At 40.6% G+C, this 17,010-nt stretch overlaps 1 protein-coding gene across 1 annotated transcript in view; it reads right to left on the bottom strand.

Moving 5' to 3' along the window:
• RANBP3L (RAN binding protein 3 like) overlaps positions 1 to 12,519 on the bottom strand; it is a 40,317-nt gene extending 27,798 nt beyond the window's left edge. Inside the window, exons 1-3 of the mRNA XM_090131989.1 lie at positions 12,106 to 12,519; positions 554 to 612; positions 253 to 289 (exon numbers count right to left, since the gene is read on the bottom strand). Of these exons, the coding sequence (XP_089988115.1) occupies positions 253 to 289; positions 554 to 612; positions 12,106 to 12,313 (304 nt within the window). The 5' untranslated portion in view covers positions 12,314 to 12,519. The remainder of the gene's footprint in view (positions 1 to 252; positions 290 to 553; positions 613 to 12,105) is intronic.
• Positions 12,520 to 17,010: the final 4,491 nt, after the last annotated feature.

The following is a 17,010-nucleotide window of genomic DNA, read 5'->3' as shown; positions in this document are numbered from 1 at the left end:
TTCTTGCAGTCTGACTTTCTGATGAACATGAGAGGTGATACCAAGAGGAATTCTTGAGTTAAGACAGGGACATACATATTTGGATATAGAAGGTGGCTCAACATCCCACGTAATCTTAGTCTACTAACAGGCATTTGTCCCAGTTCATACAAAATAAAGTTCCATACATACTTTCCAGTTCCAAACTATCTTTCCAGTCAGATCCTATGAATATATCAGTGTATTATATTGTTTCAATGAGGTGGTTATTACCATTTTCAGCTTTGCAAACTGGATCTTCAGCAGGCCGCTGGAAAAAAAAAATATGTGTGGAAAGGTCAAGGAGAATAGAGCAACCATTTTCTAGAGCAGGTCACAAAGTATATCAGTCCAACATGTGTGTATTAAAAGCAGTCTCATTTCTACTTTTCTCTTTTCCTTGTTCTATTTAACTCTCAGTTACTGCAAGCCTTATCCTGGGCTAAAATCTTTTATTACTACTAGAATTGTCTATACAATCTTCATTTCCAGTATTCTTTTATCAATGATGAAAAACAGAAGTTAAAGTTTTTACCTTCAAAGGGTGGTCCTTCTTTCCAAACACAAATGTTGGCTGGGCAAGCACTGATCTCTCTGAAAAGGAGATATTTTTAAATAACAGTCTCACAATAGAGATTAATCTTATCAACCAAAGTTCTTAAAGTGCTATGCGGTAATGAGCAAGACTTTCTCTTTTTGTTAGAGACAAAGAAAAGCCACAATGATGTACAGCAATGTCCATAGTTAAAAATCAAAGAGTTAGTCTCACAAATCCCAGGATGAGTTTTACCTAACTGAAGGCCACAGGGTTTGGCTTTGGTATTTTTATGCTTCTTTTAGTTAAGAAGAAAGAACTGCCTTTAGCCTTTACAAACAACATGTCTGATTTTGTAGTGTAAGCAAACTTAAAATTCACAGTGGATTTCCATCTGAATACCAGGTAGATTTTAGGGGACTACATAATAGTAATGACATATTGGTTTGTAGATCTCACCAAGTAGTAAGCTTGGAAATTACATGTTCTCTTCCCCTCATGTCCTGTGCAAGTTTGTGCTTATGTCCCTACGAAGTTAAAAAGCATGCTCCCTTTATTTTTGATGGATGTAAATTTAGACCATCTCTCCTATTATTTTAATGCTAGATCTGTGTACAAAGCGCCTAACAGCTTCCGTTCCTCTTCAGAGTAACATTCACTTACTCCTACTTGTGCTGCATGACTCTTCCCTTGTTCTCTTAAAAAGCATCTTTCCTCTCTTCCAAATTGCTTTCTCAAATTTGTTTCTTAAGATATCAGAGTATCTATTTTGAAATCACAGAACAGAAATGGTCCTCAGGAGAGACATCCAGTTTCTCTGATACATCATCTGTACCTGTGGCATTCCTGAACACTGAATGCCTAACACGTAACATGTTCCTGAAACCCTGTCATAAAGGAGACTTTACAGCCTTCCCAGTCAATGTTCAGATATACACACTGGACATGGAAAATGATTCATGTCAGAACTGTCATCAGAAATTTTCCCTGGTGTGAAGCCTGACATTCTTCTTCCTGCATTTAAGCATATTCTCTGTGGACTGGGAAACGATGTATTCCTTTCATCAAAGCACTCATAGGTGTCTTTAAAGTCTCAACTCACTTTTACTCTCTCCTAAACTAAAAATTCTTTGCCTTTAAAGGCATATGCTCAAAATATCATTTTAGTTGTTCTCTGGACTCCAATGCCAGATGCAAATTCAATCAACCAAGACAATGCAAGAAACACAGCAGAAGCCTCACTAGTGCTGAGCAGAGTGGAAAAATTGTTTATCATCTTATATGTGCCGTTTTTACTACTGTTTTCCCATCCGTTATGTCAGCTCTCCCTCAACATCTCCGTTGACATTACATTGTTGATTCATAATGTATGCATGAGGCACCAAAATCTGTGTATAAATTTCTGCACAGTGATGCTTGCTCTCTTTTTTTTTGAGAAAAAAAATAAAAATGACTCTTCGATGTGATCAGCTCCAGAGGAACTGCTGGCAGTTGCTTAATAAATGGTTATCTTCTACATTTTTACGAGGGTAAAATATTAAACACAGAATCCGTATTTATTTATTGTCAGGCAGAGTCTCACCTCTGTGCCTGGCAAGATCACGGAGTAGATCCTCCTGAAGGCCCTACCATGGCCCAACATGGCTTCACCAATGGCAAGCAATGTCTGACAAACTTGGTGGCCTTTTCTACTGAAGTTACAACATCAGCGGATAAAGGAAGAGCAACTGGCATCATCTGCCTAGTCTTGTGCAAAGCATTTAACATTGTTCTGCACGAATCCTGCTCACTAAACTGGAAAAAAAAAATTGATCTGATGGATGGATCACTCACTGGATAACAAATTGCCTGGATGATGGCAGTCAGAGTGTTGCAATGGATGGGCAATGGATGACTCAGTGTCCAAGTGGAGGCTGGTTGTGATGAGTGGCGTTCCTCAGTAATTGGTGCTGGGACCAGTGCTATTTAACATCCTTGCAGGCAACATGGACAGTGGGATTGAGTGCACTGTCAGCAAGCTTGCAGATGACACCAAGCTGAGTGGTGCAGCTGACATACTAGAGGGAAAGGATGCTATCCAGAGGGATCTGGACAGGCTTGAGAGGTGGGCCCATGCCAATCTCATGAAGTTCCACAGGGCTAAGCACAAGGTCCTGCATCTGGGTTGGAACATTCCCAAGCACAGCTACAGGTTGGGCAGAGAATGGCTTGAGGGAAGCCCTTGAGGAGAAGGACTTGGGAGTGTCAGTTAATGAAAGATTCAGCATGAGCTGGCAATGTGTGCTTGCAGCCAACAAGGCCAACTGTATTCAGGGCTGGATCAAGAGAAGTGTGACCAGCAGGTGATTCTGCCACCCTACTCTGCTCTCATGAGACCCCACCTGGAGTATTGCATCCAGTTCTGGGGTCCCCAGCACAAGAAGGACATGGAGCTGTTGGACGGGGTCCAGAGGAGGGTCGCAAAGGTGATCAGAGGGCTGGAGCACCTCCCCTATAAGGACAGGCTGAGAGCTGGGGCTCTTCAGCCTGGAGAAAAGAAGGCTCCAAGGGGATCTCAGAGTGGCTTTCCAGTACCTGAAGGGAGCCTACAGGAGAGCAGAGGAGGGACTTTTTATAAGGGCAGACTGCAACAGCATGAGGGGAAAAGGCTTTAAACTGGAAGAGGGTAGATTTAGACTAGATATTAGGACGAAATTCTTTACTGAGAGATTGGTGAGACACTGGAACAGGTTGCCCAGCGAAGTTATGAATGCCCCTACCCAGGAAGCATTCAAGGCAGGCTGGATGGGGCTGTGAACAATCTGGTCTAGAGGGAGGCATCCCTGCTTACAGCAGGGAGCTGGAACTAGATGATCTTAAAGGTCCCTTCCAACCCAAACCATTCTATGATTCTATGTGTTTATCAAATAGAACAAACACATCTGCTTCCTTCCAATATCGAGCATGTTGAGCCATCAAATGCTTATGTGCACATTTAAGCATGATGCTCCCTTAATTCAGTATATATACATATAAAGAAACAATGTTCAGCTGTCAGCATGAAAACATAGCAGAAAGGGGACCATACTCAGATCACAATGAGCATGCAGAGACTGAACTAAAATGTCACTGTACTAGAAAGTTTGAAAAATGCATACACTCAGTGTTTGATTGTTTTCTTAAATTTGAGACGCATCATTTTTGTCCAATTCATAATGCTAATACTAAGAATGACTCAGAATACACTGCATGCTGTGGTTCAGTATGGTTGTTTGTTGAACTCCCTATCCATTTCTTTCATAATTTCCATCCTGGTCTTCATATTATTTTCCAGTTTATAGCTGTGATACTTGTCACTGTGACAAATGTGCAGCAGGAACAAGACAAGAGGCATACATTCCTGTTGTGCTTTAAGAAGAAGGAAGAACTGCATCTCTGGTTCTCAGGAAAATGCAGGAATTCGAGACAAAAATGATCCTAGAAAGAGAGCAAGGAAACAGGTTCACCTTGCCTATTCTTTATGTGTCAGGAAAGAGAATGTCTCATGTTAGTTTTAATACATGAGTACAACACAGAATTATAGAATCACAGAATGGCATGCGTGGGAAGGGACACCAATGACTGTCAAGTTCCAACCCCCTGCCATATGCAGGGCCACTTACCTCCACACCTGGTACTAGAACAGGTTGCCCAGGGCCCCATCCAACCTGGGCTTGAACACCTCCAGGGATGGAGAATCACAGCCTCTCTGGGCAGCCTGTTCCAGCACCTCACCACTCTCTCTGTGAAAAACATCCCTCAACATCTAATCTAAACTCCCTTCCTTGAGCTTAAAACCATTCTCCCCTGTTCTATCACTGTTTACCCACACAAAAAGTTGATGCCCTTCCTGTTTATAATCCCCTTTTAAATACGGGCAGGCTGCAATGATTTCTCCTCACAGCCTTCTCTTCTGGATGGATGAACAAGCCCAGTTCCCTCAGCCTGTCTTTGTAGTGGAGGTGCTCCTGATCTCTGGTCATCTTTATGGCCTTCCTCCAGACCCTCTCTAACAGCTCCATATCTTTCCTGTACTGTGGGCCCCAACATATAAACATACAAAGTCCTAGAGCCCAAATGTTACTTTCATGCATAAGTGTATGTTTTTAGGCTCACAAACCTAATTGTGAACAAAACACACTACCTTGGTATCAGTTATTTATAGGATTACTAAAGAAACTGTTAACACAGAAGAGTTAATATCACTAAATAATTATATTTTCAAATACTGGCAAAAATTACGAAAATGGTAAACATTGTTAAAATAAATGCTGCATGTATATAACCTGGGGCAAACAGCATGACACTATTACTGATAGCCAGTGATCTATAGGTACAGCAGTAACACCTAATACTTTTGCTGTTACTGAAGTTAATTTTGCAATTATGTTCGTGCAAATAACTGAATTTAGCAAAGTGGTAGGCTTAGTGATCTGATTTGTCCTTAATAGGGAAAGCAGAAAAAATTCCACATTGTTCAACTCCCCAAATGATAATTCTCTGTCACCAAAAATTAAAGACAATTTCCATAATTCATTTGCAGCTGGTGGTCCATGGCAGGACATAAGATGGAGCAATTCCACTTCTATTCACTAGAGGGGAGTGGCTCACATAAACAATAGTATTTCAATGGGAAGGGAAAAAAAAAAAGAAAAAGAAAAAAAAAAGAAAGAAAAAAACTTGTTCTCCTTTTGAATGAAGGAAAAACAAAAAAAGAAATCAAGCATGACTACAGAACCTTCATATTCTTCACAGTCATCTCGAAGTTAGTAATATTTTAAAAAGTACATTGGAGTAGCAATACTCCAAAACATGGAATTAGCAAAGAGTGAACTGCTGTGAAAAAAGAAGTGACCTTCTTCCCCAGTTAATTTTTGTTGGAACCAAAAGGCTCTTCACAGGAATTGGGAAAGTTCACTGCAATTTAAACAACACTGAAATTACAGTAACAGTTTAAAACAAAGAAGTTATTGAAGAAAAATTCACAACTGCTTCATCACCAACACAGAAATGTGTAGCCAGAATACCAAATACAGTACCTCCTAAAGAAAAATATGCTTATTTTGACACAGTAGTAAATATAAAAGATATTTCCCATCAAGTATTATGGAGACAAAGGGAAAGCTTTCTTGGTCTGAGTATATTTAGTAAGAGGTTGCTGATGCTGGTAAAGTACCATATTTACGGTTCTGATCTGCATTCACCTAAACCAAGAAAATCTTTTTGTAATTACAGAAAAATATTCCACATAGTTCATCAGTTAGATCCTCAATCAGGCCATTTGTAACAGAGTTATAAATGTATATTTGTATTAGCTATATATATAACCTCGACATCAATTTCCCATTGCGTTTTAACCTCAGTTAGCTAAATGAAAAATACCCACATCTGATCTGCAGTGAGAAGTCCATGCAGAATTACTTGTGGATCTAATAGACAACAGCATCAAAGAGTTACACCAACTGTGTCACCATCCTAATTTTAACACTGGCAAGCAACTCTGTGTTTTTCTTTTTGGTTTTCTGTGTTAAGGCTGCTGCTCCCAGGGCTGGCAGCAGTGTGCGGGAGAAGGTTGCAGCCTCCTCTCCTGGCAGTGGTTGGGGGCACCCAGCCAGGCAGGGCCCGGCCCTGTCTCGGGACAAGGCAGCAGCAGCCAAGGCTCCGTGCAGGCAGACACGGGGAGGGAAAATGAGGTGGTCCTGAAGCCACCATTCCTCCTCCTCACCAACAGGACACGGTCGGACGCAGGCTGGCTACTGCCTGGTTAACACTGGGTTGCTCTGGTCCTCAGTGGCTTGGTACTTCTGGTTAAAAGGGGCTGCTGGAAAAGTTACCAGAAAAAACTGCCAGATGGGCTGCCTCTGGCTGCTGGGACTGGAATAAGCCACCAGTCTCAGCCAAGAGTCCAGACACAGGATCTGCCAGCCTTCCTATGAATAATCACACTGGGCTCTCTTTTCCTCACTACAGTTCCCCTACGTTAGCTGAATTAGAAAGGTCTTGGCCTAATGTTTTCTGCATTTGAAGTTCAAATTACTCCCATGCTTGGAAGATGCATTAGAAATGTCCAGTTCCCGTGTTTAAGATTTTACCTGTGTGGCCTCCTGGCTCCAGGAGTTTTTGCTTCACAAGAAGAAAACATGCTTTGACCTGAGCCCCTACACACAAGGCACGCAGCTCTCGGGGCTGGTGCCTGCCCTGCACCCAGTGCTGTAGTCCCTGCCTCGTGTTTCTGCTCAGTGCTGTGCCTTAGCAAAGTACCTGCAGGTGATCTGTAAATCACACTAGTCCATAAACTCTGATGAAGACTGCATTTCTAAAGTTGGGTTTGCAAGAAAAAAATGCAAGCATGCATTTTGGGAAAGATGAACATTGACTGCTGTCTAAGTCCAGGAAGCACAAGTCAGTATGACATGCCAGAAATAGCATTAAAAATGCTTTCACCAATTTGCGTGCATACCATGAGCCAGCATTATTCATATGTAGGAGTCATTCAGCCTCTACTGTGACGTTACACCGTTCACTTCTATTGCTTTCACTTTTGTCCTCACAAAGCTGTAGAAACTTCACATGTGCAAAAAGCAGGACACTGACAGCTTTGGCAATTTTAGTGTTATTATTATTGTAGCTTCATGTTGCACAGAGAGCAGAAAAATAATGTGTCACTTCTGAGACCTAAAGACACTACGGAGATGATCCGAACACAACTCTTCCCAATTTTCAGGCAAAGAAAATCCTGAACTCCTATGTCAGAAGTATCTGTCAGTGCTGTGGCTTTATTCCTCCCAGAGCAAATAGAAAAACAAACCAACAGACAAACATCTTCAAGAGAATAAAAATACATTTGTGCTCTCAATAGAAAATTCTTATTTCTGGCTTTTTTAAGGTTTTTTTTGTTTTGTTTTGTTTTCTTTTGTTTTTTTTTTGTTTTGTTTTTTTTTAATGCTTTGACAGTTGAGTGCTTTTTGATGAGTTAGGTGGCAGGATTCTCTGGTCTTTACTCTTTCTTTCAAGGCTTTCATACCAAGAATTTCTTTAAATGCCTAATATTAATCCACTTTTCATGAGTGTTTAATATTCCCAGAACTTTATATATTACTTTTATAGCATAACAAATAACCAATCCTGCAGGTATTTTAGGTTAGCTTGAATACAGAACTGAATTTGTTGAATGCAAAGCCTGAAAAACAGAGTAGTTCATAACTCTCAACACAGGAGTGATGACAACTGATGACAAAAACTAATTCCTAAAAAAATTCTATTCTCTCCTTGTATTTTAAATGAAAATAAGGGGTACCTCTTTGGGTTTTGTAATACTTCCATTTGAACTTCATAGGAAAACTTTTATTCTAAAAGAGAAACTACAATTCCACTTTATCCAGTTAAAAAAAAAAAAAGGAAATTCTTAATCAAAGATCATTTTCTCAAATTATCTCTGAGTAATGTCACTTCCAGTATCTAATGGACAGAATCTTTGACTTTGTCCAGCTTTTGCTCACAACTTACTAAGTGTTATGCAGCACACAAAAAACGCTATATTCAAATGTGTTATCAGACTAGCATGCTATGGTGCTGGGAGATAAGGCTACAGCATACCACGAGCAAGTCTCTCTGATACCCCATATCATTAATATCAATAGTACTATTTATCAGTACTGTAATTTGCAAATTTAAAAGTGGAAATCTTCCTTCATTTCGATGCTACATTATTGATTACTGGCTTCAAAGAAACAGAACACAAACAGCGTATTCTTCCATGTACGTTGTACCCAACATTACTATTTTTCTTGTTTCACTACAACTTAACTAAGCAGGAAATTTAATTGGGGAAGAAGTTTAGAGGAAAAGTAGGTTTATTGTGTTTTGAGTTTTTTATTGCTAGATGTAATTTCACATTACCAAAATACTAAGAAAGAAATCACCAAGGCCTCTGCCATTTACAAACATAAGATTGTTCAGAGCATTTACTTGAAATAAACACAAAACTAAAATATTTTTCCTGGTATTTTGTAGCAACATGAAGAAAAAGAAGAAACCTAACAGTGACCTCACTTATAAGTAGAAGATGTGGATTGAGAAATTAGCATAGTTCCAGTCAAGAAAACAGAAATATTTTACTATACCCACTGATGATCTGTCCATTACCATACTACCTCAGGGAACATCAAATTTACATTGTATACTGATATGATAATAAGCTCTAAAAGCACAGAAAACAACCTATATTTTAGATAATAAAACTGCAATGTCAAGCAGAAAATAAATACATATAGAGAAAAATATACAATAGAATAAATTAAGAAAATAGTCTTTGTGATCCATGCTCAAACTCCTGTTTAAGTGTATTTACTATTATTAATCTATTTTTGATAGAAGAAGATGTATTTCCAGAGATGGACTATTTCATCTAAGAGGAGTTAAAAAAAATAGCAAACTTTCTGACTAAGAACAGGACTAAGAACATTTGCCAAAGCTGCTACAGAATCGTGGTTTCTGTTTTATAAATACTCCCTGAACTTTGTAAGATAAAATGGAATCACTTCACAGCCAAGTGAGAGCACAACAAGGCTGGCAGCCAAAACCTCAGGTCTCTCAGTGACCTCACTGTATAACAAACTTCCCTGTGCCAAAAATCAAGTAAGGAAGATAACACGAGGCAAAATAGTGATGTCCTAGAACAGTGCTATAGGCTGAAAATTCACCTACATTAACACGTACAGAAAAAGCTTCTAAAAATTTCCTCTGCTGACTGAATGGCATGTCTATGTAACTGCTGAGCAGCTGAGAGCTCCCATGGAATGCACATGCATGGCTGCTCTGCACCTCTAAAAAACTGGGTCACTTCTTCAAAGACGTAAATATGGACCAGGAAGCCTACTTTTAGATTCTCCCTTACTATCCTTCACAGTTCTGGGTTCCATTTATGAAGTATACTCACTACTTTCTACAGCAACTTGCTTAAAAATTAAGGTCATTTCTCTCCACAGTTAATAAAACCAGCTGTAATGCCAAGACCACAGGGTTTTAAAAATAAATAAATTGATTTTTATTTTTTTGCTACAATATTTTGAGACAGGATTGATTAATTTATTTACATCTAAATCTATTATACCTATATGCTGATTGTTGTGTTCTTTATGTTGCTCAAATCAGGAACTGCTAAAAACAAGTTCAGAAAATAGAATAAGCTTATAAATCAAGTAAGTCTAATCCAGTCAAATCTCCAATACTAATCAGAATTTTTCAAATGAAGAGGTAGACGAGACCCTGTAATATATACTTAACCCTTTATTACTGTACAGGCAACAATGTTTAAGATCTCTGTAACACTTCCAACCTGTAAGCTAACTGAACTTTTTCTGTCAGACTACTCTCCTACTGAAAAAGACAATAAATCAACAAGTTTGCAACAAGCTCTCACAAATTCTCATTTTGCAAAAGTTTCAATAGAAAATATTCCCAGTGCCTGGTCCAAAACCATACCAAAGTGACTTATCAGAATAAGCAGTTCCAGCGTTACTGAAATAAAGTACTTCAAATGCATGGAGAAGAAATTTTGGATAAATACCTTTGGTTTTTGAAAACATATGTTTGAGAATTTGATTTCTTTTTTGTATATGACAGACATTTGTCTGTCTGTGAGTGCTACAGACATGACTGCCTTTCAGTGGCAAATGGGGAGATCACTGATCACAGCCCTGCATGCTGCTCTAACACCATGTTTTAAATATAAAGTGTACGTATGTTGCTTATCTTGGGCTCAGATAGACTCCTGTACATACAGCATGGGAACAGATAAACAACCTCACACATCTGTGTTTGGATCAGCTGTACACTGTCAAAGAAGTGCCTTCTAATCTTCTCATACTCAGAAAGGGGAAGGAAAATCTTCATCTAACTGACCATTGCACAATAAAAACTTCTGGGAGAGAAATGGAAGGACAATCCAGTCTACTGTACTGCTAAGACTCTTGCACGTTCGTTGTCATACTAACAGTTTATAATCCACATAAATAATTTCAGTGTCAGTGAGAGCAATTATGGAAGCGAGAATTCTTCATCTAGGCAAAGCTGTACAGAATTGGGCCCTAACACTTGAAGGCTTTTCCAGCCTCTCTTCAGTCACTTTTCCAAATGTTGCAGAATCTAAGTACAATTTTCTTAATTAGTGTGGAAAGGATTCTTTTACTCAAACAATTCCGCTTATGACTCCTAGCTTCAGCATGGGTTTGCAGCATAGAGTATTAGATTTGAAAAACAAAATACTTCGCTTGTGTCACAGAAACTCAGCTGACAGCTTGCAAAAGCTTTTATAAATACAGCATATGTTGCACCTATCCATTTCTGTACAGGCAAAACATAAACAGGCATTTAAACAACTCCAAGCACACAAATTAGAAATACCTTCCCCCAACAATATTTAACATAATTTCTATGAAAAATGAAAACTCAGCTTTATTTCAAACATCTGAGTGAGTATTTTTGGAAGCCTTATCACTTCCACATAATTCTTGCAGAGCTGCAATACCAGAACTGTGCCAAGGTACATAACCAAAACCTGTTTGTTAAACATTTTCAACAGCCTGGTGCTCAACATTTTTAATAAATTATAAAAACCTCTAAAATGGTAACTGCAAGGGTAATAAAATCTATTGCCAAATAAAGCCTTACCACTTTCAAGGCACTATACTAATATTAGTTTTCACAAATCCCTACAAAGTAGCATAGAAGTTGTTGCAGAAATTGAATTGCATAGAGTACGGCTGTGACACTTTCCTTCATTTTAGGCATAAAAACAAATGGCAGAATGTGTGCTCAAATCTAAGCACAGCCTAGAAGGGACAGTTAACTGGTTAACTATCCCAAGCATGATGAAGTAAATTAGTCGCAGCACCATGTTGAGACCTTGAAGGTACACACTTCCTGCTGACTTTGCCTCATTCGTTAACCTGTGCAGTTACAAACGATTGGTAGCATCCCCTGCAAAACATGCTAAATGCTAGTACTTGTTTCTAAAAGCATCATCTTCACAAATGTTGTTATTACAGTTCCATCTGAATTGCTTTTGATTCTCAGTTCTCCTCACTACCCAGATGACACAGTGTTTTGCTGTTCATCCCCATGGCTACGCAGCTCCCAGAGGAGCCAGGCAGGACCACAGCTCTCAGGGCACAGCGCATCAGTGCAGGGCTCGGGACATGAGTGCTGTTCCCCCTGCTGTCAGGCCTAGCGCTTTTGGAAAGCTAGAGAGTTGAAATGGCACAACTAGAAACACAGAGGAGCCCGTTTGGGGTGCTACAGAGGCAAAACTCTTGTCAGAGACCATCTTTTACTCAAATTAAATGCAACTTGAAGATTTCTGTCACACTGTAAACTTGCAATAAAGAAACTACTGCCAGCCAAGCTCTGCTTTGCATCACCAATCCCACGGCCATCAGACTTAAGACACATTGTGCTGTCACTGCCCCATTCCCCAGCAATCCCCACGCTGTGGGCACACAGCAAACACACCAACATCAGCCAACAAGACGTACCTGTACAGCGCTCCTCCGCAGTGCTGGGCATGGTCTGTGCCTGCAGGCCTGCGGCTGGGGGCACAGCCTGGGGGTCTCTGGCTTTGGGGAGACCACGTTTAATCTTCCCAAAGCACTGGGATCCGGCTGCAGCATCACAGCCTGCACAGTGCCGTACATCTGTGTAAGAAACATTCCCTGGGCAAGCTGAAATTTCTTGGTTTCTCATTATGACGGCCTGAAAATCACCTTTATAAACAGACGTGTAATCACATATATATGTTCACATATCTATAAGCCTCAGCTGTGACTTCGAATTTATCCGCATTAACTCCTCCCTAGGCGATAGTCCCCCCAGCACGAACAGCCGCCCTCCGGGAGGCACCGCCTCACTGCGCGCAGCGGCGGCTCCGGGTGCCGGCGGGCAGTGCGGGCGGCCGGCGCGGGGCCGGCAGCTCGAGGCAGCTCATGGCGGGGGTGGGCCTTTGGGAGGGGATATGTAAAGCCCGGCGGATTAACATAATCGGGCGGGAGGCGGCGGTAGCCTGCGGTGCGTGGCTTGTCCAGGCGTGGCTCGAAAGGGCTGGGGCCGGTAGCGCTGCACCCCGCATCCCGCACTGCCGCCGCTGCCGTGTTGACAGAAACCGAACGCGGCGTCAACAAAAAAGGTGTTACGGTTTCCACCTCACGCTCTGCACTTCAGTGCTAACAGTCCCGGATTCTTCTGCTCGAGTGGCAGTGATCTCAGGCTGCTAGGCAGCGCGCCTGGTGTTACACTATCATCCAAGAAGTAGGAATTTACTTAAAGTTGCAGAACTGTGCTTCTAGACTTCCTTCTCAGCACAGCCCTATCCAATGCTTCATGGAAGAGCATGCAGAAATGTCCACTTGTCCAAGAGCAGGCAGCTCTTCATCATTTATCTTCACCATAACCTCAGTTGGTGCTGGCATAGATCTCATAGTGTACCTCCTTACCCCTCCTGAGGGAATCATAGAATATCATGAGTTGGATGGGACCTGCAAGGATCACTGACCCAACTCCCAGCTCCACACAGCACCACTCATAATCAAACCCAATGTCTGAGACCAGTGTCCCAAGGCTCTGTGAGCTCTGGCAGCTCAGTGCCCATTGCCCTGGGCAGCCTATTCCATGCCCACTGCCCTCTGAAGCAGAACCTTTCCCTTACCCCTGGCCGTCCCCATGCCTTGCCCTTGGGCACAGAGCAGAGCTCAGCGCTGCCCTCTGCTCCCTGGGCTGAGCCAAGCGAGGGCACTCAGCCACTCCCCACATATCATCCCCTCTGGACCCTCCACCATCTTTGTAGCCCTCTTTTGGACACTCTCTGATAGTTTTATACCTTTTTGTACTGCGGCGCACAAAGTTGCACACAGTGCCCAAGATGAGGCCTCACACACAGAGCAGCATGGGACAATTGCTTTCCTCAATCAGGTAGAGATGCCATTCAGAACATGGTTGGCCTTCCTGGCCACCTATGCATGCAGTTGACTCATGCTCAGCTTGCTGTCAACCTGCATCATGTTGACCTCAACCTTAACTATTAGTATCACGTGTTTGTGTGAACTCTAATTAGTTGACCAATCTCTGCCTAAACTTTGCTGAATCCTTGGACTCAGATGCATCATGTCAAAGAGTTCCAGACTCATCATCATACTGTGCAAAGGTCTGTTACCATATTTTATTTTGCCAGTTTTCAGTTAAATTTGAACATCACCTTATTACTATTGTGTGAAACAGCCCTGTTGTAGCTTCTGAAACACACTTCATTGTTTCAGTTTTATCACTTATTCATCTTCTGAAACAAACTGGTTCAAACTTTTCAATTTTTATTCCACTGAGAACTGTCCCTGTTTTTGTCGCAGCTCCTTAGTCTCTAATTCCAGAAAACTCTTTTCTGGACAGTCAACATTGGGTGGGGTGGGGGGGGGGGACTGGGAGGTGGGGAAATGTCCATGATACAGAGACATACCTGCTATCTCCTGAATTATTTTCGATCATAATGCAGATTGAATGATTCTATTATCACACTGCTCATGATAATGCCCAGTTGCATTTTTGAGATTATCAAGAATTGCTTTTGAATTCCATGTAGTTATAAAGTTTAATGACTGCTAAGCAGTCATTACTATTCGCTTAGTAGGATGGAAGACCTCTCAACACGACCACTTCCTCTCAGACTGACTGAATTAAATAACTCTGGGTTGCATTAAAAAGAGCGTGGCCAGCCGGTCGAGGGAGGTGATCCTCCCCCTCTACTCTGCCCTGGTATCTGTGTCCAGTTCTGGGGTCCCCAGTACAAAAAAGACAGGGATCTCTTGGAAAGAATCCAGCGGAGAGCCACAAAGATGGTGAAGGGCCTGGAGCATCTCCCCTATGAAGAAAGGCTGAGTGAACAGGGTCTGTTTAGACTTGAGAAGACTGAGAGGGGACCTGATCCAGGTCTATAAATATTTAAGGTGTGGGGGGCAAAGTGGCGAGGCCAGACTGTTTTCAGCAATGGGTGGAGACAGGACAAGGGGAAATGGCCAAAAACTGGAGCATAGGAAGTTCCACACAAATGTGCACAAGAACTTCTTTACGGTGAGGGTGACGGAGCACTGGAACAGGCTGCCCAGGGAGGTTGTGGAGTCTCCTTCTCTGGAGATATTCAAGACCCACCTGGATGCCTACCTGTGTGACCTGGTGTAGGGAGCCTGCTTTGGCAGGGGGGTTGGACTCAATGATCTCTGGAGGTCCCTTCCAACCCCTATGATTCTGTGATTCTGTGATTCTGTGAACTCATTTGAAGTGCTGCTGCTGTTTTGTTGACCCCTTTCCAGTTCATCCACAATCCAAAACTAATCAATATGAAATCTGTTTTTCATCTCAACTCAGTAAACCTAGTAATTTCTTTTTACTTTTCTCCCCATATACTAGATAGCTTATGGCTCATGTTAGCACTTCTTTCAAGAATGTGTAGTTTTGAGCTGAGATTAACAAATGTCTAAATAAAAAACCACTTCTCTTTCTATACTACATACAGATTTTTGCTTAATGATATGCTAGAAATTTCATACTTACAAATAGGTGAGATTGTCTGTGCATTCATACACAGTGGTCTATAGATTTTCTAAGAACTCAGTTTTTAATTTTGCTCACTTATTTACATGTTGTCCCACATTGGTTGTACACTCCACTACAGGTTCAATATCTTTATGCTTTCAGTGAACCTTGATTAATATGGTGAATAAATTGATAAATCAATGCCCTGCTTATTGGAAGATGTTGAGCACTTTCTGCTCATGATTAATGCGTCTAATTAGCTTAAAAATAAAATATTTTTTTATGCCACACTACTCACTTGACAGAGTTGAAAACCTTAATCCTTGCTGTCCAAATGTATAAGGTCATATTCAAAACTATGTTAGACTAAATTACTTTGAGTGCAGTGATTTTAAGGGCATCCTTCTTGCTTTTTTTGAGCAAGAGCAAGAATTGCAATTCTTCGTAATTCTCTTTGAGCTGCAGTAAGTCAATAAAATTGAAAATTAGGGCACTGTATTTAGATACCAAAATTAGTATTATTAAAAAAGAAAAGATGTAAAAAGAAGTTTTTACTCTTAAGATGAGGAGATTGGTATCTCTTTTAAAAAATCCATAAAGGTGATGGAGGTCAGCAGCAACTTAGTGTTGTCTAATAATGTACTGAGACTGATCCAGTGGTTCCCTGTGGGGTATCATTTGGGATTCTGTTCTGATCTGTGTGTAATCAGCCTTCCCCATGGCAACGTATTACTGTGAAACTCATTTAAAACATTTAAATAAATACTGTGTTAAATGAATGTATTTTACACCAAGTGTGGCTAAGTAAAATGACAATTTGAGTTTAGAGGTGTGTGAAATGAAATGAAAGCGTTTGTATTAAACATGAGTTCGCTTAAAGTCCTTATAAGCCTGACTGTTCAGAAAACTTAGACCACCAGGCAGATCATGGCTGAACTTTGAAGACCAGACTTTCCCATCAGTCAGGATATTTTCCTCATATATGATCCACACTGGATCTCTTGCTTCCAGCTACATTTTTATATTTAGATCTGAAAAATCAAATCAATTCAATACCCAAATTTCACATAGATTTTCTTGACTTCCATTTTACCAATTTAATTTAGAAATTGTGTGCATTGCTCCATGATGGCTTAATTTTTGGCCCATACTTGTTCAAAATGATCACAAGTTTTGTTTTGATTAAACTCAAATAACATTAAAATATAGTAAAACTGCAGAAATAGCTTTGCCTGGTCTCACATTTCATTGTCAGTACATTCATTAATGTATTTTGAGGCAGTGAACTCAAATACGTCAGGATATTTCATAATGTAAAATAAAACAACTTACAGAGTATTTAAAAAGAAAATTTAATGTTTAAGTTTATTCCTAAGAACCACAGTAAATTCAAACATGCAACCATAAAATTATAAGTGCCTTAGTGACAAGAAATACTCCATATCCTCCAAAAACAATCCCTGAATATTTCAACTTCATTTGCTTTTCATGCTTCCATTGGTTTAACATGAGTTATACCTGGATGCTTCCTCCAGCGTGAATAGTCGTAATTAATGTCTCCTTGCTCTGTAGCTTTTCTTTTTTACTCAGTAATGCTTGATTTGGCCTTGCCTTATAAGCACATTTTGTTTCAAATGCAAGTCATCTATGTTTTAGTCACTGTTCAAGTCCACTTTAGTAGAAGGGTGCTTTATTTACAGAAGTCTTATTTGTGTCCGTAAAATTAAACATTCAGGAAAAAAAAAAAAAAAAAAAAAAAAAGTGAAGGGCCTGAATCCTTCTGCCAAGGAATGTAGTGGAAGCAGAGTAAGGATGAAGAGTGAAGCATACAGATACTGGGACAGGTGCTACTTCCCATCACACTG

The sequence above is a fragment of the Phasianus colchicus genome, chromosome Z, assembly GCF_987193195.1.
Source record: "Phasianus colchicus chromosome Z, bPhaCol1.hap1.1, whole genome shotgun sequence".
Lineage (NCBI taxonomy): Eukaryota > Metazoa > Chordata > Aves > Galliformes > Phasianidae > Phasianus > Phasianus colchicus.
The sequence above is the reverse complement of the archived record's forward strand: the minus strand, read 5'-3'. Positions and strand labels throughout refer to the sequence as shown.